The sequence below is a fragment of the Aricia agestis genome, chromosome 13 (assembly GCF_905147365.1).
Source record: "Aricia agestis chromosome 13, ilAriAges1.1, whole genome shotgun sequence".
Taxonomy (NCBI): Eukaryota; Metazoa; Arthropoda; class Insecta; order Lepidoptera; family Lycaenidae; genus Aricia; species Aricia agestis.
In genome coordinates, this window is record NC_056418.1 from 7,813,219 (window position 1) to 7,833,988 (window position 20,770).

General features: G+C 33.4%; 1 protein-coding gene across 1 annotated transcript; it reads right to left on the reverse strand.

Annotated features, from left to right (window-relative positions):
* Positions 1-210: 210 nt before the first annotated feature.
* Positions 211-16,858, reverse strand: LOC121733447 (U6 small nuclear RNA (adenine-(43)-N(6))-methyltransferase). The gene is made up of 7 exons (XM_042123707.1): positions 16,678-16,858; positions 16,361-16,574; positions 16,070-16,210; positions 13,162-13,297; positions 12,678-12,794; positions 862-1,022; positions 211-772 (listed from the first exon to the last, which is right to left on the reverse strand). The coding sequence occupies exons 1-7, from the start codon at positions 16,780-16,782 to the stop codon at positions 213-215; spliced, it is 1,434 nt and encodes a 477-aa protein (XP_041979641.1). The 5' UTR covers positions 16,783-16,858; the 3' UTR covers positions 211-212.
* Positions 16,859-20,770: the final 3,912 nt, after the last annotated feature.

Below are 20,770 nucleotides of genomic sequence, written 5' to 3' on the forward strand. Positions count from 1 at the left end.
GTGGTATTTCTCCGGTCGAGTCGGCCCATTCGTGCCGAAGCATGGCTCTTCCACGTATAAGAATAATAGGACTGTACTAAGTAAAATTTTCTAATCTAAAATTTGAATAAGTATCTACATCTTACTAATTTTGACAAACTTGAACAAATTGTTAATTAGTTACTTTATTCTACCCCTTGGGAGACAAGGTGGCGAAAAATAAAAACAAGATTTTACTTCCAATTATTTTTAATGTATTGGATAATTTGATGCAAGCCTTCTTTGCCAGCAGATCCACTAATAAATTCCATTTCAATGAAGGAATCTCTACTTTTATACTGTATCTTCATTATTGAATGTACTACAGGTTCATTGGTTGTGCCTGGGTTACTTAATTCTCCTTTACTTTCCTCACTTGTATTATTAAGTTCTATTTTCTCTTGCAGCTTATCTTTCCTTTTTTCATTATTAGTAGTTGCGGACTGAGAAGATTCTATATGAGCTGCCAGTGCAGATACATCATTAGCTTTTGGTTTTTTGGCACCTGTTTCACACATTCTTTTCATTAATCTGCGTTTTCGCCTCTGGTTTGACCAAGTATTAGACATAGCCATAATGTCTAATACAATTTCATTATTTCTTTTTGTGATAATTTTATATGTTAAGTGTAAATTCTGCAGAATTTCTTTGGTTTTTGTATAAATATTATCAAAGCTGTTTTCTACACCTTCAATTTCAGGTAAACTAAACACAATAGTGCTACTTTTCTTCTTGGATTTGTCTATATGCAATTCTGAAAGAAAATTACTTTCTTAGTATGATATATGTGTTTATCACATTTTTAATATATTTTCATTGCTTATAAAAGAAAATTATGATTACCTATTTTAGAAAAATCATAGTCTTGAAATGTCCATGCTAGACCCCATCTTGTAATCCGACCCTGACAGAACTCTGTTGTAGCATGCTTAATTCCTTCTGCTTTTAAATCAATTATCAGCTCTTTGAGGTTGTATTTGTGCCCCACCATTGTAGTAAAAATTCTAGAAATAACAAAAAAAAATGTTAATATTGTAATAGGCCTACCAGAATCTGATGGCAAGATTTTTTGATGGCAGATTTCTAAAAAAGATTTGCATGTTTCAGACAGAATAAGCCGCTATGAGTAAAAATAAAACCAGCCAAGTGCGAGTTGGACTCGCCCATGAAGGGTTCCGCAGCAGCAATAAGATTTATTTCTATGAAATTAAAAGGTTTTTGATTTATTTCTATATTTCAGTTGATTTAATGAAAGTTAAATTAAGGTGTACCATTTATCACCTATAAAAAAACTACTTGCTAGATCTCGATCAAACCAATTTTCGTTCGTAGTTTTTATAGTAATGTACATCATATATTTTTTTTAGAATTATCATGCCCCTACTTTAGAAGTTAGAGGGAGGGGGGGGGGGGACACTTTTTACCACTTTGGAAGAGTCTCTCTCGCAAACTATTCAGGTTAGAAAAAAATGATATTAAAAACCGCAATATGATTTTTGAAGACCTATAGATACACGCATAGGTTAGATAATTTTTTTTTTTGTTTCAGTTGTACCTAAAATTTTTAATCATTTTTCCATTTTTGTATCAAAATCTTAATGCGGTTCACAGACTACATCTACTTACCAAGTTTCAATAATATAGCTCTTATACTTAGTTTCGGAGAAAAGTGGTTGTGACATACGGACGGACAGACGGACAGACAGACATGACGAATCTACAAGGGTTCCGTTTTTTTGCCATTTGGCTACGGAACCCTTAAAAGGATCAAAATGTTTTATTCCAATTACTGCGGTATTGTTAGTCAATATTTTATTTTCTCACGTTTTGCCATCAGATTCTGGTAGACCTATACTTACATAGTCTTTAAAAACATTTTATCTACACATATAATAAAACTGTAGAAATGACAATTCTGGACATTAAAGATATCCAAAAAATAATAAGCGGGGGCTGTTACTACATCGCTATAGAAGCCAAAACTGTGGTTAGTTTTTTGTCTGTCTGTCTGTCTGTATGTTTGTTCCAGCATCACACGAAAACTACTGATCCGATTTGAATGCGGTTTTCGCAGATATATTTGTCTTCTCCCAACTTAACATCTGGTGTACAAAAATTTTTCCCCCCACCGCTCCAAGGGGTCAAAAGAGGGGGTAAGATTTTGTACCAAACTTATTTCTTTAACACGAAAACTACTGATCCGATTTGAATACGGGTTTCGCAGATATATTTATCTTCTTCCAACTTAACATCTGGTGTATAAATTTTTCCCCCCTCACCCCTCTAAGGGGACCAAAGAGGGGTCAAATTTTGTATCAAACTATTTTCTTCAATGGACTAACTTCATATTATTAACTGTATTTTTCCATTTAACATCTGGTGTATAAAATTTTTCCCCCACCCCTTTAAGGGGGCCGAAGAGGGGGTCAGATATTGTATCAAACTTTTTTTAACATGAAAACTACTGATCCGATTTGAATATGGTTTTCGCAGATATATTTGTCTTCTTCCAACTTCATATCTGGTGTATAAAATTTTTCCCCCCAACCCTCAAAGGGGACCAAAGAGGGGGCAGATTTTGTATCAAACTTTTTTCTTGAATAAACTTACATCATATTATAAACTTTAATTTCCAATTTAATATCTGGTGTATAAAATTTTTCCCCTCACCCCTCTAAGGGGACAAGAGAGGGGGCAAGATTTTGTATAAAACTTTTTTCTTTAACACGAAAACTACTGATCCGATTTGAATACGGTTTTTGCAGATATATATGCCTTATTCAAACTTAGCATCTGCGCCGCCCCAAAATTCGCCTGATATTATATCTTTGTAATCGGGTTCCGTTTTTTACCATTTGAGTAAGGGACCATAAAAAGGAGAGAATTATCCATTTCCGTTATTATACTATGGTAACGCCTACGGGAAACAGCTATCCATACTAATATTATAAATGCGAAAGTGTATTTGTTTGTTTGTTTGTTTGTCTTTTCTTCGCAGCCTAACGAAGCAACCAATTGACTTGATTTTTGGCATCGACTTAGTTGAAAGGATAGATAGTAACATAGGCTACTTTTGGTCTTGGAAAAACATCATGTTTCTAAAGGAGATTTGCAAGAATATTCGTATTGTACACGATTTTAGAATTCCACGCGAGCGAAGCCGCCGGCAAAAGCTAGTGTCTACATAAGTATACAGTAAATAAAATAAAACGCAAGTCGTATCAAATGTAGAGTCAGTCACATAATTCCATATGTGACTGACTCTACATTTGATACGACTTGAGTTTTATTTTATCATATATTATGGTTACTATTATGTTGTTAGTATCAATTTTAAGATGGCTTTGTAGCAGATAAAACAAGTTAACTTATGAAGTAAAAATGGTATATACTGTTGTTTTCAAATAGCATTTATTTAGTCAAACATAAACGTGACCGACACTACATGCAAAAGGAAGTCGTTTCCGAGAGTGTTTGTAAACACCAATAATCTTCCTCTCTGTGTGCTAAATAACTCTACTTTGTATTTTTACCGAAAGTACATGAAACAAACTATTATAAAATGGTTACCTATGGCTATAACCTGTAAGTTATTTAAAAAAATATTTATTAGCAAAAGAAATTGTGACCGACACTACAGCCCAAAACGTGACCGACACTACACTCACTTTGTGCAGGTAAAAGTCGGTAGTTTTACATTAAACTTTAAAATTTATGTATTTCAGCACGTACAGTACGAACTCTTAAAGTATATAAAAGCTAATCAATAATTAGTTAATTCATTAAAATGCTTTTTTTGAACTTAAACGTCACAAAAACGAAATCACTAATAATTAGTCAAAAAATAACTCAACACGAAATCTTCTCCAAAACTATTAACATAATAACCCAAAAAGCAGCGATAGGCAGACTTTCGTCATTTTTTTAAGCTAAAAATTTTCCATTATATGAGCCCTATAGAGGTAAGAACGACCAGACACCTTCTAAAGTAATAGCGACCTAAATTCCATAAATTTCGGTCGCTATTACTTTAGAAGGTTTCCAGTTCTGCAGGTCTATCTTACGTTCAATAAAGTTTAAAAATCAATAATTTTATCTTATTTTCTTGCGATATCTGGAGTGTCCGACCGAAGGTCTATTTTTGGCCGAAGCCGAAGCCGATTAATCGGCAATCGCCACAACCTTCGGCCGAAGCCGAAGCCGAAGGTTTATAATCTTAATCTCGACTCTTAGTAATTAATTTTGTTTAAAATTGTCTTTAAGCTACAATGAATATTAAAATTATTTCAAAACTTCAATATTGAAGGTTTACTTCTATATTGACTGTTTCATATAGAAGTTGATTTAGAGATAGTAATAAAAGCTTGTGATTTTGTGATTTATTTAATAACTAGATGTCCCGCGCGGCTTCGCCCGCGTAAATTAGGAATTTTTCAGAAACCGTACATTTTCCCATAAAAAATAGCTTATGTCCTTACTCTCTTCACTTGGTCTACTCTATATCTGTGCTTAATATTGCCATAAAAATTGCTCCGGTAGTTCGTAATTTCTAATATTTCCCCCGTTTTACCCACATTTTCCTGCGTTTCTTCGGTCGTATTAGTCTTAGCGTGATAATATATAGCCTATAGTCTTACTCGATAAATGAGCTATCTAACACAGAAATAAGTTTTTAAATCGGGCCTGTAGTTCCTGAGATTAACGCGTTCAAGCAAACATACTCTTCAAGTTTATAATATTAGGTAGGTATAATTTTTTTTAATTGTCGAGTCTCGATCTAAAAGACTATGAAAAGTACCAATAACAGGGTCATTATATGCTCATAAGTCATAACCATGGGACGATGCATGGTATAATATGGTAGTGATGATGATGATGAATGTAATTGGCACAGTAGCATATGCTTTCCGTTCTTAAAACAACACTGAAACCCCCAAACTTGTATCTATAAAGAATCAGGAGTTCTCTCAGCACCTTCCGAACCACGGTATACCAGGTATACCTCGGTGCAAAAACTTACTTGTTGGTAGAATATGCTTAGAATACTTCTCACGAAACCGAAGTCACCACATGTTTCCCTATAAATTTTGAGGAGTTCCCTCGATTACTTATGGATCCTTCATCAGATCACCACTTTTGTGAATTTAATACCAAATTGGGATAATACCCTACATACCAAAAGAAAAATTTTGAAAATCAGTTAACAAACGGTGGAGTAATCGTTGAACATAAGAAAACAAACATAATACCTCCCCCATTTTGAAAGTCGGTTAAAATTGTAGCCTATGTGTTATTCTGATGTATAAGCTATATTATTGTAAAGTTTCATTAAAATCCTTTTAGTAGTTTTTGCGTGAAAAAGTAACAAACATCCATACCTCCACACATCCATACATCCAAACAAACTTTCGCCTTTATAATATTAGTAGGATAGTAGGATTATTTATAGTCTGGTTAAGGAATGACTTAAAGGAGGATATTGAGTGCGTGAACGGGAACCTAAGCGATTTCTACTGGAACTTATTCAGAGTGCTTAGGGACAAAACATACTAAAAGTCCTGTCGTCTAGAAGAGCCGGAGTGAAGGGAGGGTGACAAGTCTCAATTTTTAGTTTTTGGCTAATACCTTAAAAACGATGCGTTGTGGCAATAAAGTTCTATAACGAAATAAAAGCTTATTCGATTCTCTATAACTATGTGATTCTATATAGTTTTTCCAAATTCTCATCCGTTTTTTTAACTACACGCTCTGGAAGTTTCAGAATTGCTCTCAGGCATCTACATTAGCCGCTGCTACAATCCCTGGTGCAGTGACAAAATATATTACTGTTTTAGTGAAGCCTCAGGCGCTGGCAAGTCGCCTATTGTCCTTGGCGTCAAGAAATTACCTACATTTTATCACCCCCACTCTTGAGGGGTCAGCTCATTCTCGAATGTTTTTATACATTTAACTAAGCAGGCTAACAATTAGTGTATTTTCCAACTGATGGAAGCCGGTTACCGTAATGCCTTGCGTCGTCTGCAACACCAGGGGTGCTACTGGTGCGTTGCCGCGTCAAGGGGTGTAATGAGAGGATGGGGGGATGTGCTTACAGCCCTCTCACTTACTGAACGCTGCATAGAAGCGGTAAAGCTACTTTATCAATCAGAATTAGACAGGAATATTAAAAAAAAAACATTTTTTATTTTCACATTTCCTGAGCGTGTAGTATAAGTAGTTTTCCGGAGTGTGTGTACAAAACGGATGAGAATTCGGAAAAAGTGTGTAGAATCAAAATTATAGAGAATTTAATAATTTTTTTTCATTGTAGAACATTTTTGCTACAACGCATCGTATTTTAGTTATTAGCCAAAAACCAAAAATTTAGACTTTTGTCACTCTCCCCTCACTCATCTCCTAGACTTAAGGAATCAGAATCAGAATCAGAATAATTTATTTGCAGAAAGTACCGTTACAAAAGATGTTACAATAATTATACAGGATTCCAGTCTTTCTACCTAATAACTATAGGCATGCAAAATTTATAGGGTTACAATATTATTATAGAATATATCAATTTCTTAGTCAACACTGTTTCAATACATACTTAATATAAATAATTTCAGATTTGTAGAAGTTCATTTGTAGAATAAAATGTTTTAGATTTAAGCCACTTTATTAGTTCTTTTTTAAATTTAATATAAGGTAGCTGTTTAATTTTTTTCGGTATGGCATTGTATACTTTGATGCACATAGGGTAGTATTGTTTTTGATACAAGGTTACTCGTGGTAAAGTATCGAGTACCAATCTATCAGCATTTCTATTGCTTCGTGTGTATATTTCATGTGCTTCTGTAAATTGTCCATAATTCTGCTTTACAAAATTTGCTAGCTCAAATATGTATAGGCTAGGCAATGTCATAAGTCCTAATCTTTTAAATAGTGGTCTGCATGATTCATAGGAGGGTCTACCGCAAATGGCTCTTACACATTTCTTTTGTACTATGAATACCTTATTAATTTCTGTCGAGTTTCCCCAGAGCATTAGTCCGTATCTGAGAACAGATGCTACGTAAGCATGGTACATAGCGAGAACTGTAGGTAGTGCACATATTTGTCTCAATCTGTAAATAGCATAAACAAATCGGTTCAGCTTAGAGCATACATGCTCTATATGTGACTTCCAATTTAGATTTTGGTCAATATAGACTCCTAAAAATTTTGTTTCATTTACCTTTTTTATTGGTTGGTTATTGTACATAATAGTATAAGTTGTTGTTTCATTTACACGAGTCTTGAATTCGATATAATTAGTTTTAGTCAGATTAACATTAAGATTATTATTTTGCATCCAAAGAATAATTTTTTTAATTGTTTCATTTAATTTAAGGTCAATATTTATATAATTATTAAGATTCACGATCACTGATATGTCATCAACGAATAGTGTGAAATTATCGTCTGTCACGGCAGGAAGATCATTAATAAAGATTAAAAATAGTAATGGGCCTAAAACACTGCCCTGGGGTACCCCACATTTGATTACTCTAGATTTGGACTTATGCACCAATTGTACATTGAAATTATTTATTGTAGTTATTTCAACGAATTGAGTTCTCTGATAGAGGTAAGATCTAATCCAATCTAGAGCTGGACCCCTGATTCCCAAATTTTCAAGTTTTTGCAGCAATAGCTCGTGTGAAACAAAATCAAACGCCCTTGACATGTCAAAAAATATGCCAAATGTAGGTTTTTTTTCATTTAAATTTTTAGCTACGGTATGAACAAGATTAGAAGCTGCTAAAATAGTGTTTTTATTAGTCTGATACCCATATTGTTCTTCTTTCAGTATTTTGTATTTGTTTATAAAAGTAGTGATTCTATTGTGCATACATTTTTCGAAAACTTTTGATATAACAGGTATAAGTGTTATAGGTCTGTAATTTTCTATTAATTTTTTATTCCCCTTTTTAAAAATCGGTTTTACTAATGATATTTTAAATATATTTGGATATTGTCCTATTTCAAAAGATAAGTTTATGAGGTGAGTGAGTATTGGCGTTATTACTTTTTTACAATATTTAAGGACTTTTGTTGAGACACCGTCATATCCTTCTGAATTTGTGTTTTTTAATGACTGTATGATTTTGCTTATTTCAGTAAAATCACAAGGTGTCAAGAAAATACTACTGAGAACGTTTGTTTTATTTGTATTGATGTTATTTACCTTGTCATTATTAGCACTTGTCAAATTTATAAAATAGTTATTAAATTCATTTGCAATGTCAAAAGGCTTAGTAATTAATTCATTATTTTTATTATATATTTCTGTTATAAAGTCATTACTGTGCGTTTTATTATTAATTTCATTATTTATTATTTTCCATGTTGCTCTACATTTATTTTTTGCCTGGTTTAAATATTTATCATGGTATATTTTTTGAGACAGATATATACTAGTACGCAATACCTTTGAATAAGATTTGAATTTATTTTTATTTTCGTTTGTTTTATTTTTGTAATATTTAAGACGTAGGGACCTTTTTATTTTACAGCTTATTCGTATACCTTTACTTATCCATTTCTGCTTTGTAAGATTATTTTTTATTTTTATTTTTTTTAATGGGAAACATAGTTTATAGAAAAGAGTAAACTCATCATAGAAGGATTGCATTGCCATATTAATGTTCCCTTCGTTGTAAACGTCATTAAAAGATAGCTTGTCTAGGCAATTACGAAATTTATTCATATTTTCTAAGCTATAATCTCTTTTGTAAATGTAGTATGTCGCTGGTGTTTGTGGTTTACTATTTACAGGTATATTCAGGATTTGTGAGGTATTATGATCAGATAGTCCAAGTTCAATTAGAGAACTTGATGCATTATGTATATTACTTAAGATATGATCAATACATGATTTTTGCCTTGTTGGCTCATTTATATGGACGGTTAGATTAAAGTTTTGTGTAGTTGCAATAAATTTTTTTGCCGTTGAATTACCCTTTAGAGTGTCTATATTTAGGTCTCCAGCGATAATTAACTTTTTCTTTGAATTTTTTAGAAGGTCAAAGAGTATTATGTCAAGTTTTTGCAAGAATAGATTTACGTCAGAATTTGGTGTCCTATATAAACAAATAACGGTTATATTACACTGTGGTATTTCCACTCCACAACATTCGAAAGTGTTGTCCACTGCATATTTCTCTTTTATAATTGGCAAATCGTTATATGAAATATTATCACCCAAGCATATACATACACCACCTCTATTTTTGTTATTACTCCTACAGTAAAAGGAAGCAATTTTGTATCCCTTAATTCTTACATTTTGCATATTTCCTGAGCACAAGAAAGTTTCAGTAAAGCATAATATGTCTGGCTTTTGAGCTCCAGAATATAGTTCAGCAATTGTTATATTTATTAAATCTTGTTTTGAAAATAAGCCGGCAATATTTTGGTGCAATAATTGAATATATTGAGGAGTTTCATGTGTTATACATTTGTTAGCATTACTAACTATTTCGTTCGGTAAGTCTACAGATTTGTCAGTTTGAAATGAGAAAAAACTGTTTTGCAGTCTGAGGTTTGCTAACGACAGGGAAATAATAAGGCATTGTTCCTTTTTTAGGTTGCAAATCCTGAACCTTTAATGAATCATGCAGCTTATTATACTTACTATTAATGTTATAATATGTTGAATAATTTTTCCATACATATAGCTTTTTGCTTTTACAAAAATATTCATTGTCATAATCATATTTATCTATAGCATAATTTATATATTTACACAAAATTGCCGTTTTATTATAATATTTTAGTGTAGGCTCGTTTTTTCGAAAATCTATATAACTACTAGATAAAAAGTAATTGCAAAGACATTTTAGCATACTGTTCAGTTTGTTTTCGTTTAGCATTTTACTATGGTCTACACTCAACACAAACACTGGACAAGGTAGGATTTTTAAAGCCGCACTAAGTTCTGATGATACTTCTGTAGGGTTTCTGTCGTGTTCGCCCACTGATAGAATAATCCGATCTTTTGTAGAGTATTCGAATATTTTACACGTTTTTAGGATTTCTTTTGTTGTTGCACCTGGTTTAATGAATGACATAACCCTGTACTTATCATATTGGGAATTTTGTCTTGATTTATTTAGTTTTTCTGCTAGATTTATACACTGTTCACCGCCTATTATGTATATAGTTTTTTTATTGTTTTCATGTTTTTCTGGCTGTGCTGTTGATAGCTCTATGATCTTTGAACACGGTTCAGTGTTTTCCAGGTCATCATTATTTCCTGATAATTGCTGATATTGAGTTGGCTTTAATAGGTGGTTATCGAGTGAGAAATCTGTCGAAATCAGAGAGGAAGAATGAACTTTTTTACATTTTTCTGCAGATGATAGTTCTTCGTCTAAATTATGTGTGCTAGTTATGTTTCCAGTATTAAAATTAAAGGAAGTATTATTCTCTTCATTCAGATTCCTGTAATTGTCCTGTATTGATCGCCGTTTCTTTTTTCTCGCCGAGTTGATTTTTTTCTTCTCACAGCTACGTGGGTTTGTGCAAATACCTTTAAGAGCATTTATATGCTGGCTCTGACGAGAGATTATGCGTTTTAGATCAATATTCTCAAGCAAGATGTTGTCAAGTTCCTCTCTAGTGCTTTCCAGTTGTAGTTTTAATTCATAAATTTCTGTTTTTAATTCTTCATAATCAATATTTATTCCGGTAGATAGGTCTAAACTTTTATGAATTTCAGGTTCCGATGAGTTTAAGGAAGAATTATTTAGTATTTCTGAATCCATGGACCTTGATATATATTGGTTTTTCTTCCTGAAGGTAATATTGTTGGATTCAAAAGACATATTTAATTTTTTCGTCGCAATCGTAGATTTAAAATATTTTACAGAATATAAAGCGCCATCTGTTAACAACCTGCCTCATTAGGTTTCTCCATTGATCACTGCTTATACTTTAGGCGTGGAGAGACCGAAGGATAATTTCGCGGCGGCGCCTCACGTCCTAGTGGCTAAGCGGTCCGGCAGAGCGGTACGAAACTCCGATGCACCCGGGTTCAAATCCAGCCGGCGCCAGATCTTGTAATAACTTTGCAAATCTGCACCAACACTAAACAGTCACACACTCACGACTCGTAGAACACCGTGAAGGGGCGAAGGCTCCCAGGAGCACACACTCACGACCCGAGGACTCCGTGAAGGGGCGAAGGCTCCCAGGAGCATGGGCTTACAGGGGCTTAGCTGATCCAAGACACACAACACAGTCTGCTGATTTAATACGAATTCCAACACACGACCGCTCTCTACGAAATCTCTACGAGGAATCAACTTTTAGACTTTTAGTATGTTTTATTCCTAAGCACCCTGAATAAGTTCCAGCAGAAATCTCTTACTTAGGTTCCCGCTCAGGCCCTTACGCATTCTACAACTACTTTATTGACTGTACTATTGTAAAAAATAATAATTTCTTTATTATTTCACAAATAACAATAATTAGACCAATCAATCAGTCTTTGTTTAAATCGACTAGACCGAAACTAGACTAAAAAATAAAATAAACAAACATTAACTTCCTAATAAAAAATTAAATGATTTATTAAGAAGTTATTGTTTGTTTATTGTATTAATTGACAGTGACTCCCAGTGGCCTCCTCATACACGACCGGTCCGTCGCTCTCTCACGACTCATTCAGTCTTTCGTTCAATTTCGATGGTTGCTCGGACCTTCGGCAAAGCTTCGGCTTCGGCCGGGTTTTAGGCCGAAGCCGAAGGTTTCGCCGAAGGTGGATTTTTTGGCCGAAGGCTTCGGCCGCCGAAGCCGAAGCTTCGGTCGGACACTAGATGTAATAATCTCATATCTTACTGCCAGATTTTTGTGACAATTGCTTCCAATTTCCAGACATCGCAAAATTTTGGATTTTATTTGACTTTGAGGTGGTCTGGCAGGTTCTTAAAATAATAATTTAGCTTTCTGCTTCTCTCTCTCTGCTTTCTATAGCTGTTCTATTCGCCATCTATCAGCAAAAATAACATACAAAACGCTACTTTTGGGCGTGATCGACTCTATAATGTGGCCGACACTAAAAAAATATTTTTTAGAGTTTAGGTGTTATAAAAAAAGATGACAAATTTTTAATGCCACTATCATTTGAGTAACGCCGTCACGTAGGAAATTTTTTAATTTTGTTGATGTAAAAGTAATTTTACTGTAGTTATAGACAAAAGTAATGATTTTTATGTGACCGACACTACAACTTGACACTGTGATATTACAAGCTTATTATATCTTTATAAAAATGAATTTTCTCGAATCTCAAAAGCTATATCGGTATTTAATTGTTTGAACAATCAGTATGTAACAAAATATGACAAGAATTTAAAATACATAACGTGAAAACTAAGTCAGAACTTCATCACACAAAACCACACTCAGCCGAGCTCACGACATCATCTCATAAATGGCAGCTTTGCTAGAAAAGTAATGCTTAGAAATTGTTGCTTCTATAAAATCTTAATAGTGCCATAATGTTGTGACCGTAATTAAGTATTTTTAATACCAAAATCAGGTATTTATTTTTTTTGTTTATGGTAGACTTTTACATGGAACTGCCCTACAAGTAATACTAAATAAAAAAAAGTAAATAAGAAAATACAACTTACAATATTTTATCTTTAACTTTTTTACTTTCTTCAATAATTTGCCGGCAAAACTGCAACTCTCCTCCTTCTGTTATGAGTTCCTGAGGTGAACCAGTAAAACCATTTTTTGGTGGTGGCCTATAACATAAAAATTATAGTGGTACAAAACTAGGTACAAACAAAAATATAAGCTGGGCCAGTGACAGATTTTCATGACCAAGTCCCTCCCAACCGAAACTTCGTAAAATGAATAAGGGACTTATACTATGAATACTAGCGACCGTCAGCTGCGACTCCATTGGTGGGGTGGGCAGTGGCAGCTTAGAGTAGACGCCAATTTTGGGTGCTTGACAGACGAGCTATTATTATACCTGAGTATTATAATGGACCTAAGCCAATATGTATAATCACAAATAGAAATATTACATTTTATACAAAAAGCCATTTCCTGAAGAAATTCAGGAAATGGCTTTTTGTATAAAATGTTTATTGAAAATAACAATACCTTGCTGGACTTCGGGATTCCCAAAGTTCTTGTATGTTAGTGTAGAACGGTGGGTTGCACATTGTAAACTGATAGATAAGGGAGTTGTCATCATCAAACAAATGCTCAATGGTAGTATTTGTACTGTTCTTTCTCACTGCAAAAATCATTATTTGTGTTGTCACTCAACTGTAAAAATATCTTTTTTACTCATGTCAGTAACTAATTATTGTAGGTACCATAGAATAAATTGATTCATAGGCAGATGACGGACCTTCGTCATTTGGTCAGGCTGTGGCAAATCATAATAGAATGTGATGTGCTGGCTGGGTTTGACATTAAGCGACCAAATTAGGTCTGCCATCGCCCATCTGCCTATGAATCAACTTCTCCGATAGTACATATTAATGAAAACAAAAGAGAGACTATCATTTCGTCAAACATTTTAAATACAATTATAAAGGGGTTTGGGTAATATTGGCGTCATTTTCAAATCTCGCGGCCACTCACCAAACCGGCATATTATGAAAGAACATATAAAGGGGAATAAACTTTATTATGGGGGACATATAGCTAAACTATATCGGAGCCGAGATATTAGGCATTTTAAGTTCGTATTTTCAACTAAATGTAAATTCAATAATAACATGAATATTCAAGAAAATACAATAAAACGGCGTTACTTATTGGCTTAAAGCCTTCCTCAATAAATGGCCTATCCAACACAAAAATATTTTTTCATATCGAACAAGCAGTTCCTGAGATGAGCACTTTCAAACACACAAACACTTCAACTTAATATACAGGGTATAATAATACTAAGTGATAATACTTTAGGGTGTGTACTGTGTATAAGTCCCGTGTATCAGAGTTTACTGTGAAAGTAGTAGCGCTGAAAGAGATTTTTTTTTTCACTTTTGTATAGGCAAACTCTTTACGCCAGGGCGCGCAAATCACAAAAAAAAATTTTTTTGGTCTTTCAGCCCAAGTGACACATAATGTATACCCTAACTAAAGTATTATCACTTATGTTACAACCTGTAGATATAGATTATAGATACAAGAACAATTAATTATTAATCTCATCATTTATTTTTAATTTTAGTTATTCGTACATTTTAGAGAAGACTTAACCATTTAGCATACAATACAATCTACGCGCCGCGCCGTCATTTAATGAGTTTTTTAACTAAGTATTTGTTTTTCTTTTGCAAAAAAATGCAAATCAATTTTTTCTCGAATTTCTTAAAGAGGGCCGTTTTGATTTTTTCATATTTTTTCTGTAAGTAAATAGTTAATGTTCTCATAAGTATATCTTATATATAAAAATGGGTTTTCAAATGTGTTAGTCACGCTAAAACTCGAAAACGGCTGAACGGATTAGGCTGATTTTAGTCTTAAAATATTTTTAGAAGTCCAGGGAAGGTTTTAAGGTGACACGAAGTTCACTGGGACAGCTATTAAAAAATAAAAATTGATTTTCAAATGTGTTAGTCGCGCTTACACACGAAAACGGCTGAACGGATTGGGCTGATTTTAGTCTAAAATATTCTTAGAAGTCCAGGAAGGGTCTTAAAGTGACACGAAGTTCACCGGGACAGCTAGTATTCTATAAAACATTCCTGCAGCTGTACTTCTATTATAGAAGTACAGCTGCAGGAATGTTTTATAGAATCGGAAAGTAGATTAAAAGCTGGACTGAAAATTCTGCTGAAAGCTGGTGACGTCGGGCGTCATACTACAAACTTCGCTAAATAGTGGAAATAATCGACATTATATTATGGGAACAACACCCTAGAGTCATTTCACCCACAACACATTAATACACAAGAACAATAATTATAATTGCCTAATATTGCATCCGGCCCTTTGAAAACCACTGTCTAATGAAATAATTAATTCTCAAGTCTGGCTATATTTTAGTCAGACGAGAGTTAAACCCAGTGTGAAAATATGTATGAAAAATTATTCATATTTGACGCGGACGAAGTCGTGGGCAATAGTTAGTGAAAAATATATATACAACAGATTAATATACCCTTTCTACACTTGTTTGTTAAGGGTAGCTCCATAAAGTAACGTTAATTACTATTGATTTTGTGAACATAAGATGCAAAAATAAATGTACTTACTTACTAAAATAATCGTAGCTCAGCTCCGATATTACTTAGAACAATTTTTATTACTAATATATGTTTCTCTAATGTAGTGCTACAAAATAGTTATAGTTTTATCACTGGCCGCTGGAAAAAAAAATTACGCCACAAGTCCATACAAAGTTACCCAATGCCCTTTAATGAAATAAATATTTTTTTATTATACAGTGTAAACTTTATATAACGACACTGAAGGGACCGTGCATTTTATGACGTTATATGGAGTTGTTGTTAAATGGAGAGAAGAAAAATCAATACTTTTTCATCATTATAGAGTGATTTTCTTTTACTAAACGTATTTACAGTTTAAAAGTTTATGTAACTATAACTGAGAATATTATGATAACAAATAGATATTAATAATCCAGGACTCCTTATTATTAGTTAGGGACTAGGGTCTTAAAAAAACCTACATGTGCAATCAATCTCAATTTGTAAACAAAAGGACTAATTTCTTAGGAAGTTCTGTCTGTATGCATGATGCCGAAAGTCGAATTTATTGCAGGTTAGAATAACAATGCGACAAAAAAACGTACACAGCTGTGCAGTTTTTACTAATTTTAGCAATTTAAAATATACTTTTTATTGTTGAATTGTTGTAATGCTGGCGTTATTGAGAGTGGGTGTGATGCTATGTAGAGTGTACCATTGTATGGTAGACAAGCTAAACCAACCAAAGTCAATTGATTTCAACGCTTTAGAGAGTTTGTCGTTAAATAGAGTGACGTTACATGGAGTTTACACTGTAGTTTCAATTTAAAGATATTACTTACATTCAATTAAATTTTCTAATTTGTTATTTGTAACATTTTCTATTGCATTATTATAACTTTCACCATCAGTTTCTGTACCAACCATAAGCCATTTATTTTTTACTGCTGCTAGTAGCGGGTAAATAGCACATGCTCCTGTTCCTAATAAACAGAATGAAAATACCAGTTTAAATATAAACGTTAAAAAATTTAAACCTCAAAGAGATATACACAATCTAAAACCTAAATAATTTTACATTTCTGATTTGAATAATTTTATATTTCTAATTCTTAGTTGATTTCTAAACATACCTATGTCAATACCCCTTACAAAATCGCAAGGTCCAATACAACTTAATAAATCTTCAATCCAGAGGATGTAATTGAGTCTTAAGGGAAGCGTAGGTACCAGCCTATCCTCAGGTATCTTCACATCAAGATTAAAATCAGATTTCAAGAGGCATTTTGTTAAAATCCTCAATGCATGAGGATTTTTGAAATCTATACTAACTTTTCCAGATACGTCCTGAAAGACGAAACTGCTTAAAAAAACTTGACAATATAAGAACCGTAACGTAATATTTTTTTGAAACAAGGGAAGGAAAACTGTAATTGCAGCAAATACGTACCGTTTTAGCAACTTTTGAAAATTCCTCATACTTTTTGGCGAGTTCACGAAAGTCTGGCGGGTTTTTGTAAATGTTACGGGGATGCATAAATTTATTTAGTGCCATTTTTCACAAAATATATTAATAAACAGAGTACTAGTAAACTAGTTAATAGTTACTTGAATTTGAAATTTTTAAAACTTCTGAATGCACAAAACAAAAGCACCGAAATTTTTTTTTTTTTTTTTTTTTCTTCTATTTTGGCAACTTGACACAAAGGATGCGTATTGTGCCACAGACAGGGTAAAAAGGTAAGGAACGGCGGAAGGAATAAAAGGAAACGGAATTTGGAAGAAAGTTAATTAAAACAGTGTGGTAAATAATTAAATTCTACAATAAACTAAATGACATATAACTTATTCTAAATATTAATATTATTTAATGATAAGTAATTAGATATACAATTATATACATATTTATCATTGGAAGCAAGTAGTATATTTACAGAAGTAGGAAATGGAATAGGGATTAAAGACAGTTTATTATACAGTTGGGAATGATCATGGAGGGAACACGATAGGATAATGTGGTTTAAGTCACCTACTTCTCCACAGTCACATAAATCATCATCTTTAACGCCAATTCTCCTAAGATGCGTTGGAATGCACATATGACCCAGTCTCATCCGAATAATTGATGTTGTTATATTTTTAGAGAGGAATATTTTAGAAAACCAGGGCTTAGTAGGGATCTCTGGTTGAATTTTACGATACTGTATAGCTTTTGTTTGACTACTCAAGGCCCACGACTTATTCCAAGATTTCAATAGGGAACTCCGTGCCAGAGCAGCCAAATCATGCGCATAATTATTAAAAGGGATCAAATCACCACTGAAAACAGCCTCTTTTGCCAATTTGTCGGCAATTTCATTGCCAACAATACCGCAATGGCTCGGTATCCATATAAATGTTATTGAAAAGCCTTGAAGTTTACATTGATATAGAAGGTTTCTAACTTGAACAATAATTGGATAACAATGTTTTGATTTAAAAGGAAATTTAATCAGGGATTGTAGAGAGCTTAAAGAATCTGTGAATATTAGAGTCTCTTTAAGCCTGCCAAGTAAAATATACTCAACAGCCTTAAAAAGGCCGTAACACTCTCCTGTAAAAACAGATGTTTCAGGCGGAAACTTTACTTTTTGTACAATATTATATTGTAAATGGTAGACACCAACTCCAACACAACTATCTGTAGTATCCTTAGATGCATCTGTATACATGTGGTGGTAACCCTGCCAATTGTTATTCGTGATGTACTTAAATATATTGTTAGCAAAATATGTATCTGTTTTTTGAATGCCAATGTCAAGTCTAATATCTGGCACAAGCGTTAGAGCTTCATATACTGAATCAAATAATGGAAAAGTTTGAGAACGAAAAGTGGGGGCGTCAATTACTAAGAATTTACGATAACTAGTAAGAAGTAAGGGATGAGATTTATGATGCCAGTATTTATTATTACTATGACACAGTTGAAATAAAGTTCTAAGTTTTGGAATTAAGGGATGATTTTTAAATTGATAACAACGAACAAAATATTTATCCGCCAGATATTGTCGACGGAGTTGAAGAGGAGGTTCGCAACATTCCAACTGAAGTGCGTTTATTGGAGATGATCTCATAGCTCCGCAGATTATACGCAAGGCTTTCGCTTGTATTTTGTCCATTTTTTGTAAAACAGTTACGCTACACGGCTCCAAAAGAAAAGTGCCATAATCTAGGACACTCCTAATTATTGCATTATAAATTAATTTCATAGTAAATGGATGTGATCCCCACCAGACACCAGATAAACACCTTAACATATTTAGAAGCCGCTCACATTTGGAACAGATGTAATCGATGTGTGCGTTGCCATTTAATTTTCCATCTAAATATAGCCCTAAAAATTTGACTTTGTCTTTAACGGGAATTGGCACTCCATCATAAATAATAGTAATAGGAGGAGGCATACGCATACGGGTAAATAAGACGACGGAACTTTTATTGATGGACAAGTCTAAGCCATGCTTGTCCATCCAAGATTTTAACTGTTTCAAAGCGCTAATAAGATCTCTACATGCAATATTTATCGAACTATTGATTACATAAATAGCCTTGTCATCTGCATATTGAAGTAATTTTATGATACTTAAATCTAGACAATTTTCTAAGTCGGATGTGTATATATCGTAAAGTAGTGGACTTAAGACTGACCCCTGAGGAATGCCTTTTCGAACAGTTCTAGTTTCCAAAGAGTTATTTAAAATTATTATTCTTTCTATTAAAATATTAATAATGAAATTTACTAAAATTAAAGGCAAACCAAATTTAATTAACTTTTCCTTTAGGATACTTATAATAATATTATCATATGCAGAATTTATATCCAAAAAAGATGCAACAACAGATTTATTTTCTGTGAATGCTGTGCGTATATCTGTGGTTAATATGGCAATATTATCTATGGTACCTCTACCTTTGCGGAATCCAAACTGTGTATTGGAAAGGAGGTTATGTTTTTCTACAAACCATTCTAGTCTGTTTTTCGCTAAATGTTCCGCAATCTTTAATAAAACAGAGGATAGAACAATGGGGCGATATGATGTAGCCAAAGATGGGGGTTTGTTGGGTTTTGGTACTGGAATAACTTTTTGTTTTCTCCATGAAGTGGGTAAATTACCAGTTATTAAAATTTGGTTTATTAACTTGAGGTAGTATTGTAAAATTTCCTCATCAGCATGTTGAAAGAAAGAATATGGAATGCCATCTAATCCGGGAGAAGAATCTTTTAAGTTTTGTACTACCCCTTTTAACTCTTCTTTTGTAAAAAGCGAATTTAGGTCTTCAAAATTTACATTTTGTAAAGGAGGAGGAGGTTCAATAGAAATAGTGGGAGGAGCTAAATTATCTAGAAACTCAGAAGCTAAAGAGTCAGATATAGGATGAGATGGGGTAGTGAATGCAGATCTATACCGTCTTATGTTTTTCCATACTATAGTAGGATGAATACCTGGATTTAATGATAAGCAAAAATTTCTCCAACTAAGTAACTTCTTTTTCCTGAATAATTTCTTAGTATCCTTAACGCAATCAAGATATAGCTGATAGTTGGCTATGTTTGGATTTGTATTATATTGTTTTTCAATCTCTTTCCTATTCTTAATGGCAACTGTGCATTCTTGATCCCACCAAGGTGGAGATGGTGTATGATGACGTGAAGTATTTTTTTTTGGAAATGATTCATCAGCAGCTTTTATAAATGCTGCAGTCAAAGCCTCAGCACATAGTGACTCATTTTCTGATGATATTTCAGGAAGAAAAGATAACTGATTCCTGAGTGAAGTTTGAAATTTATCCCAGTTAGAATTATTGTTAATATGATACTTTATTGATTCAGACTGATTCGATTTACTTTTATCTTTACCTGGAAATGATAGAATTATAGGAAAGTGATCACTTCCATGACTTGACTGTAACACATTCCAATGAAAAACAGATGATAGATTTGGTGAACATATTGACAAATCTGGTGCACTACAACCTTCATGAGGAGCAGTGCGCCGAGTAGGTTGGCCGGAATTGAGAATACACAGTTTATTATAATCTATTAAATCTAAAACTTCGTAACCCCATTGATTGTCTTTGTGACTCCCCCATGACTGATGCTGTGCATTGAAGTCTCCTAGAATTACTACTGGTTGTGGTAATTGGCTAATAATACTTTTTATTTCAGAGAAGATGTAATATGAAGGATGAGGTATATACAGTGAAACAAAACATATGTTATTTACAGATGCAGCGATGATTGAAAAATCAGAGTGATGTGATGGAAGAGGAATGTGATGAAATGATTGATGGTGTTTGATGAGCATGGCTGTACCACCATACCCATCTGATCTGTCTTCCCTGAGACAAGTGTAGCCAGAAATCCTGAAAAGTGATTCCGGCTTGAGCCATGTCTCTTGTAAGGAAAGAACAATAGGTTTGTATTTATTAATTAAAAAAATAATTTCGTGTTTTTTACTAACCACACTGCGGCAATTCCACTGGACTACGTTGTCCATTGTTGG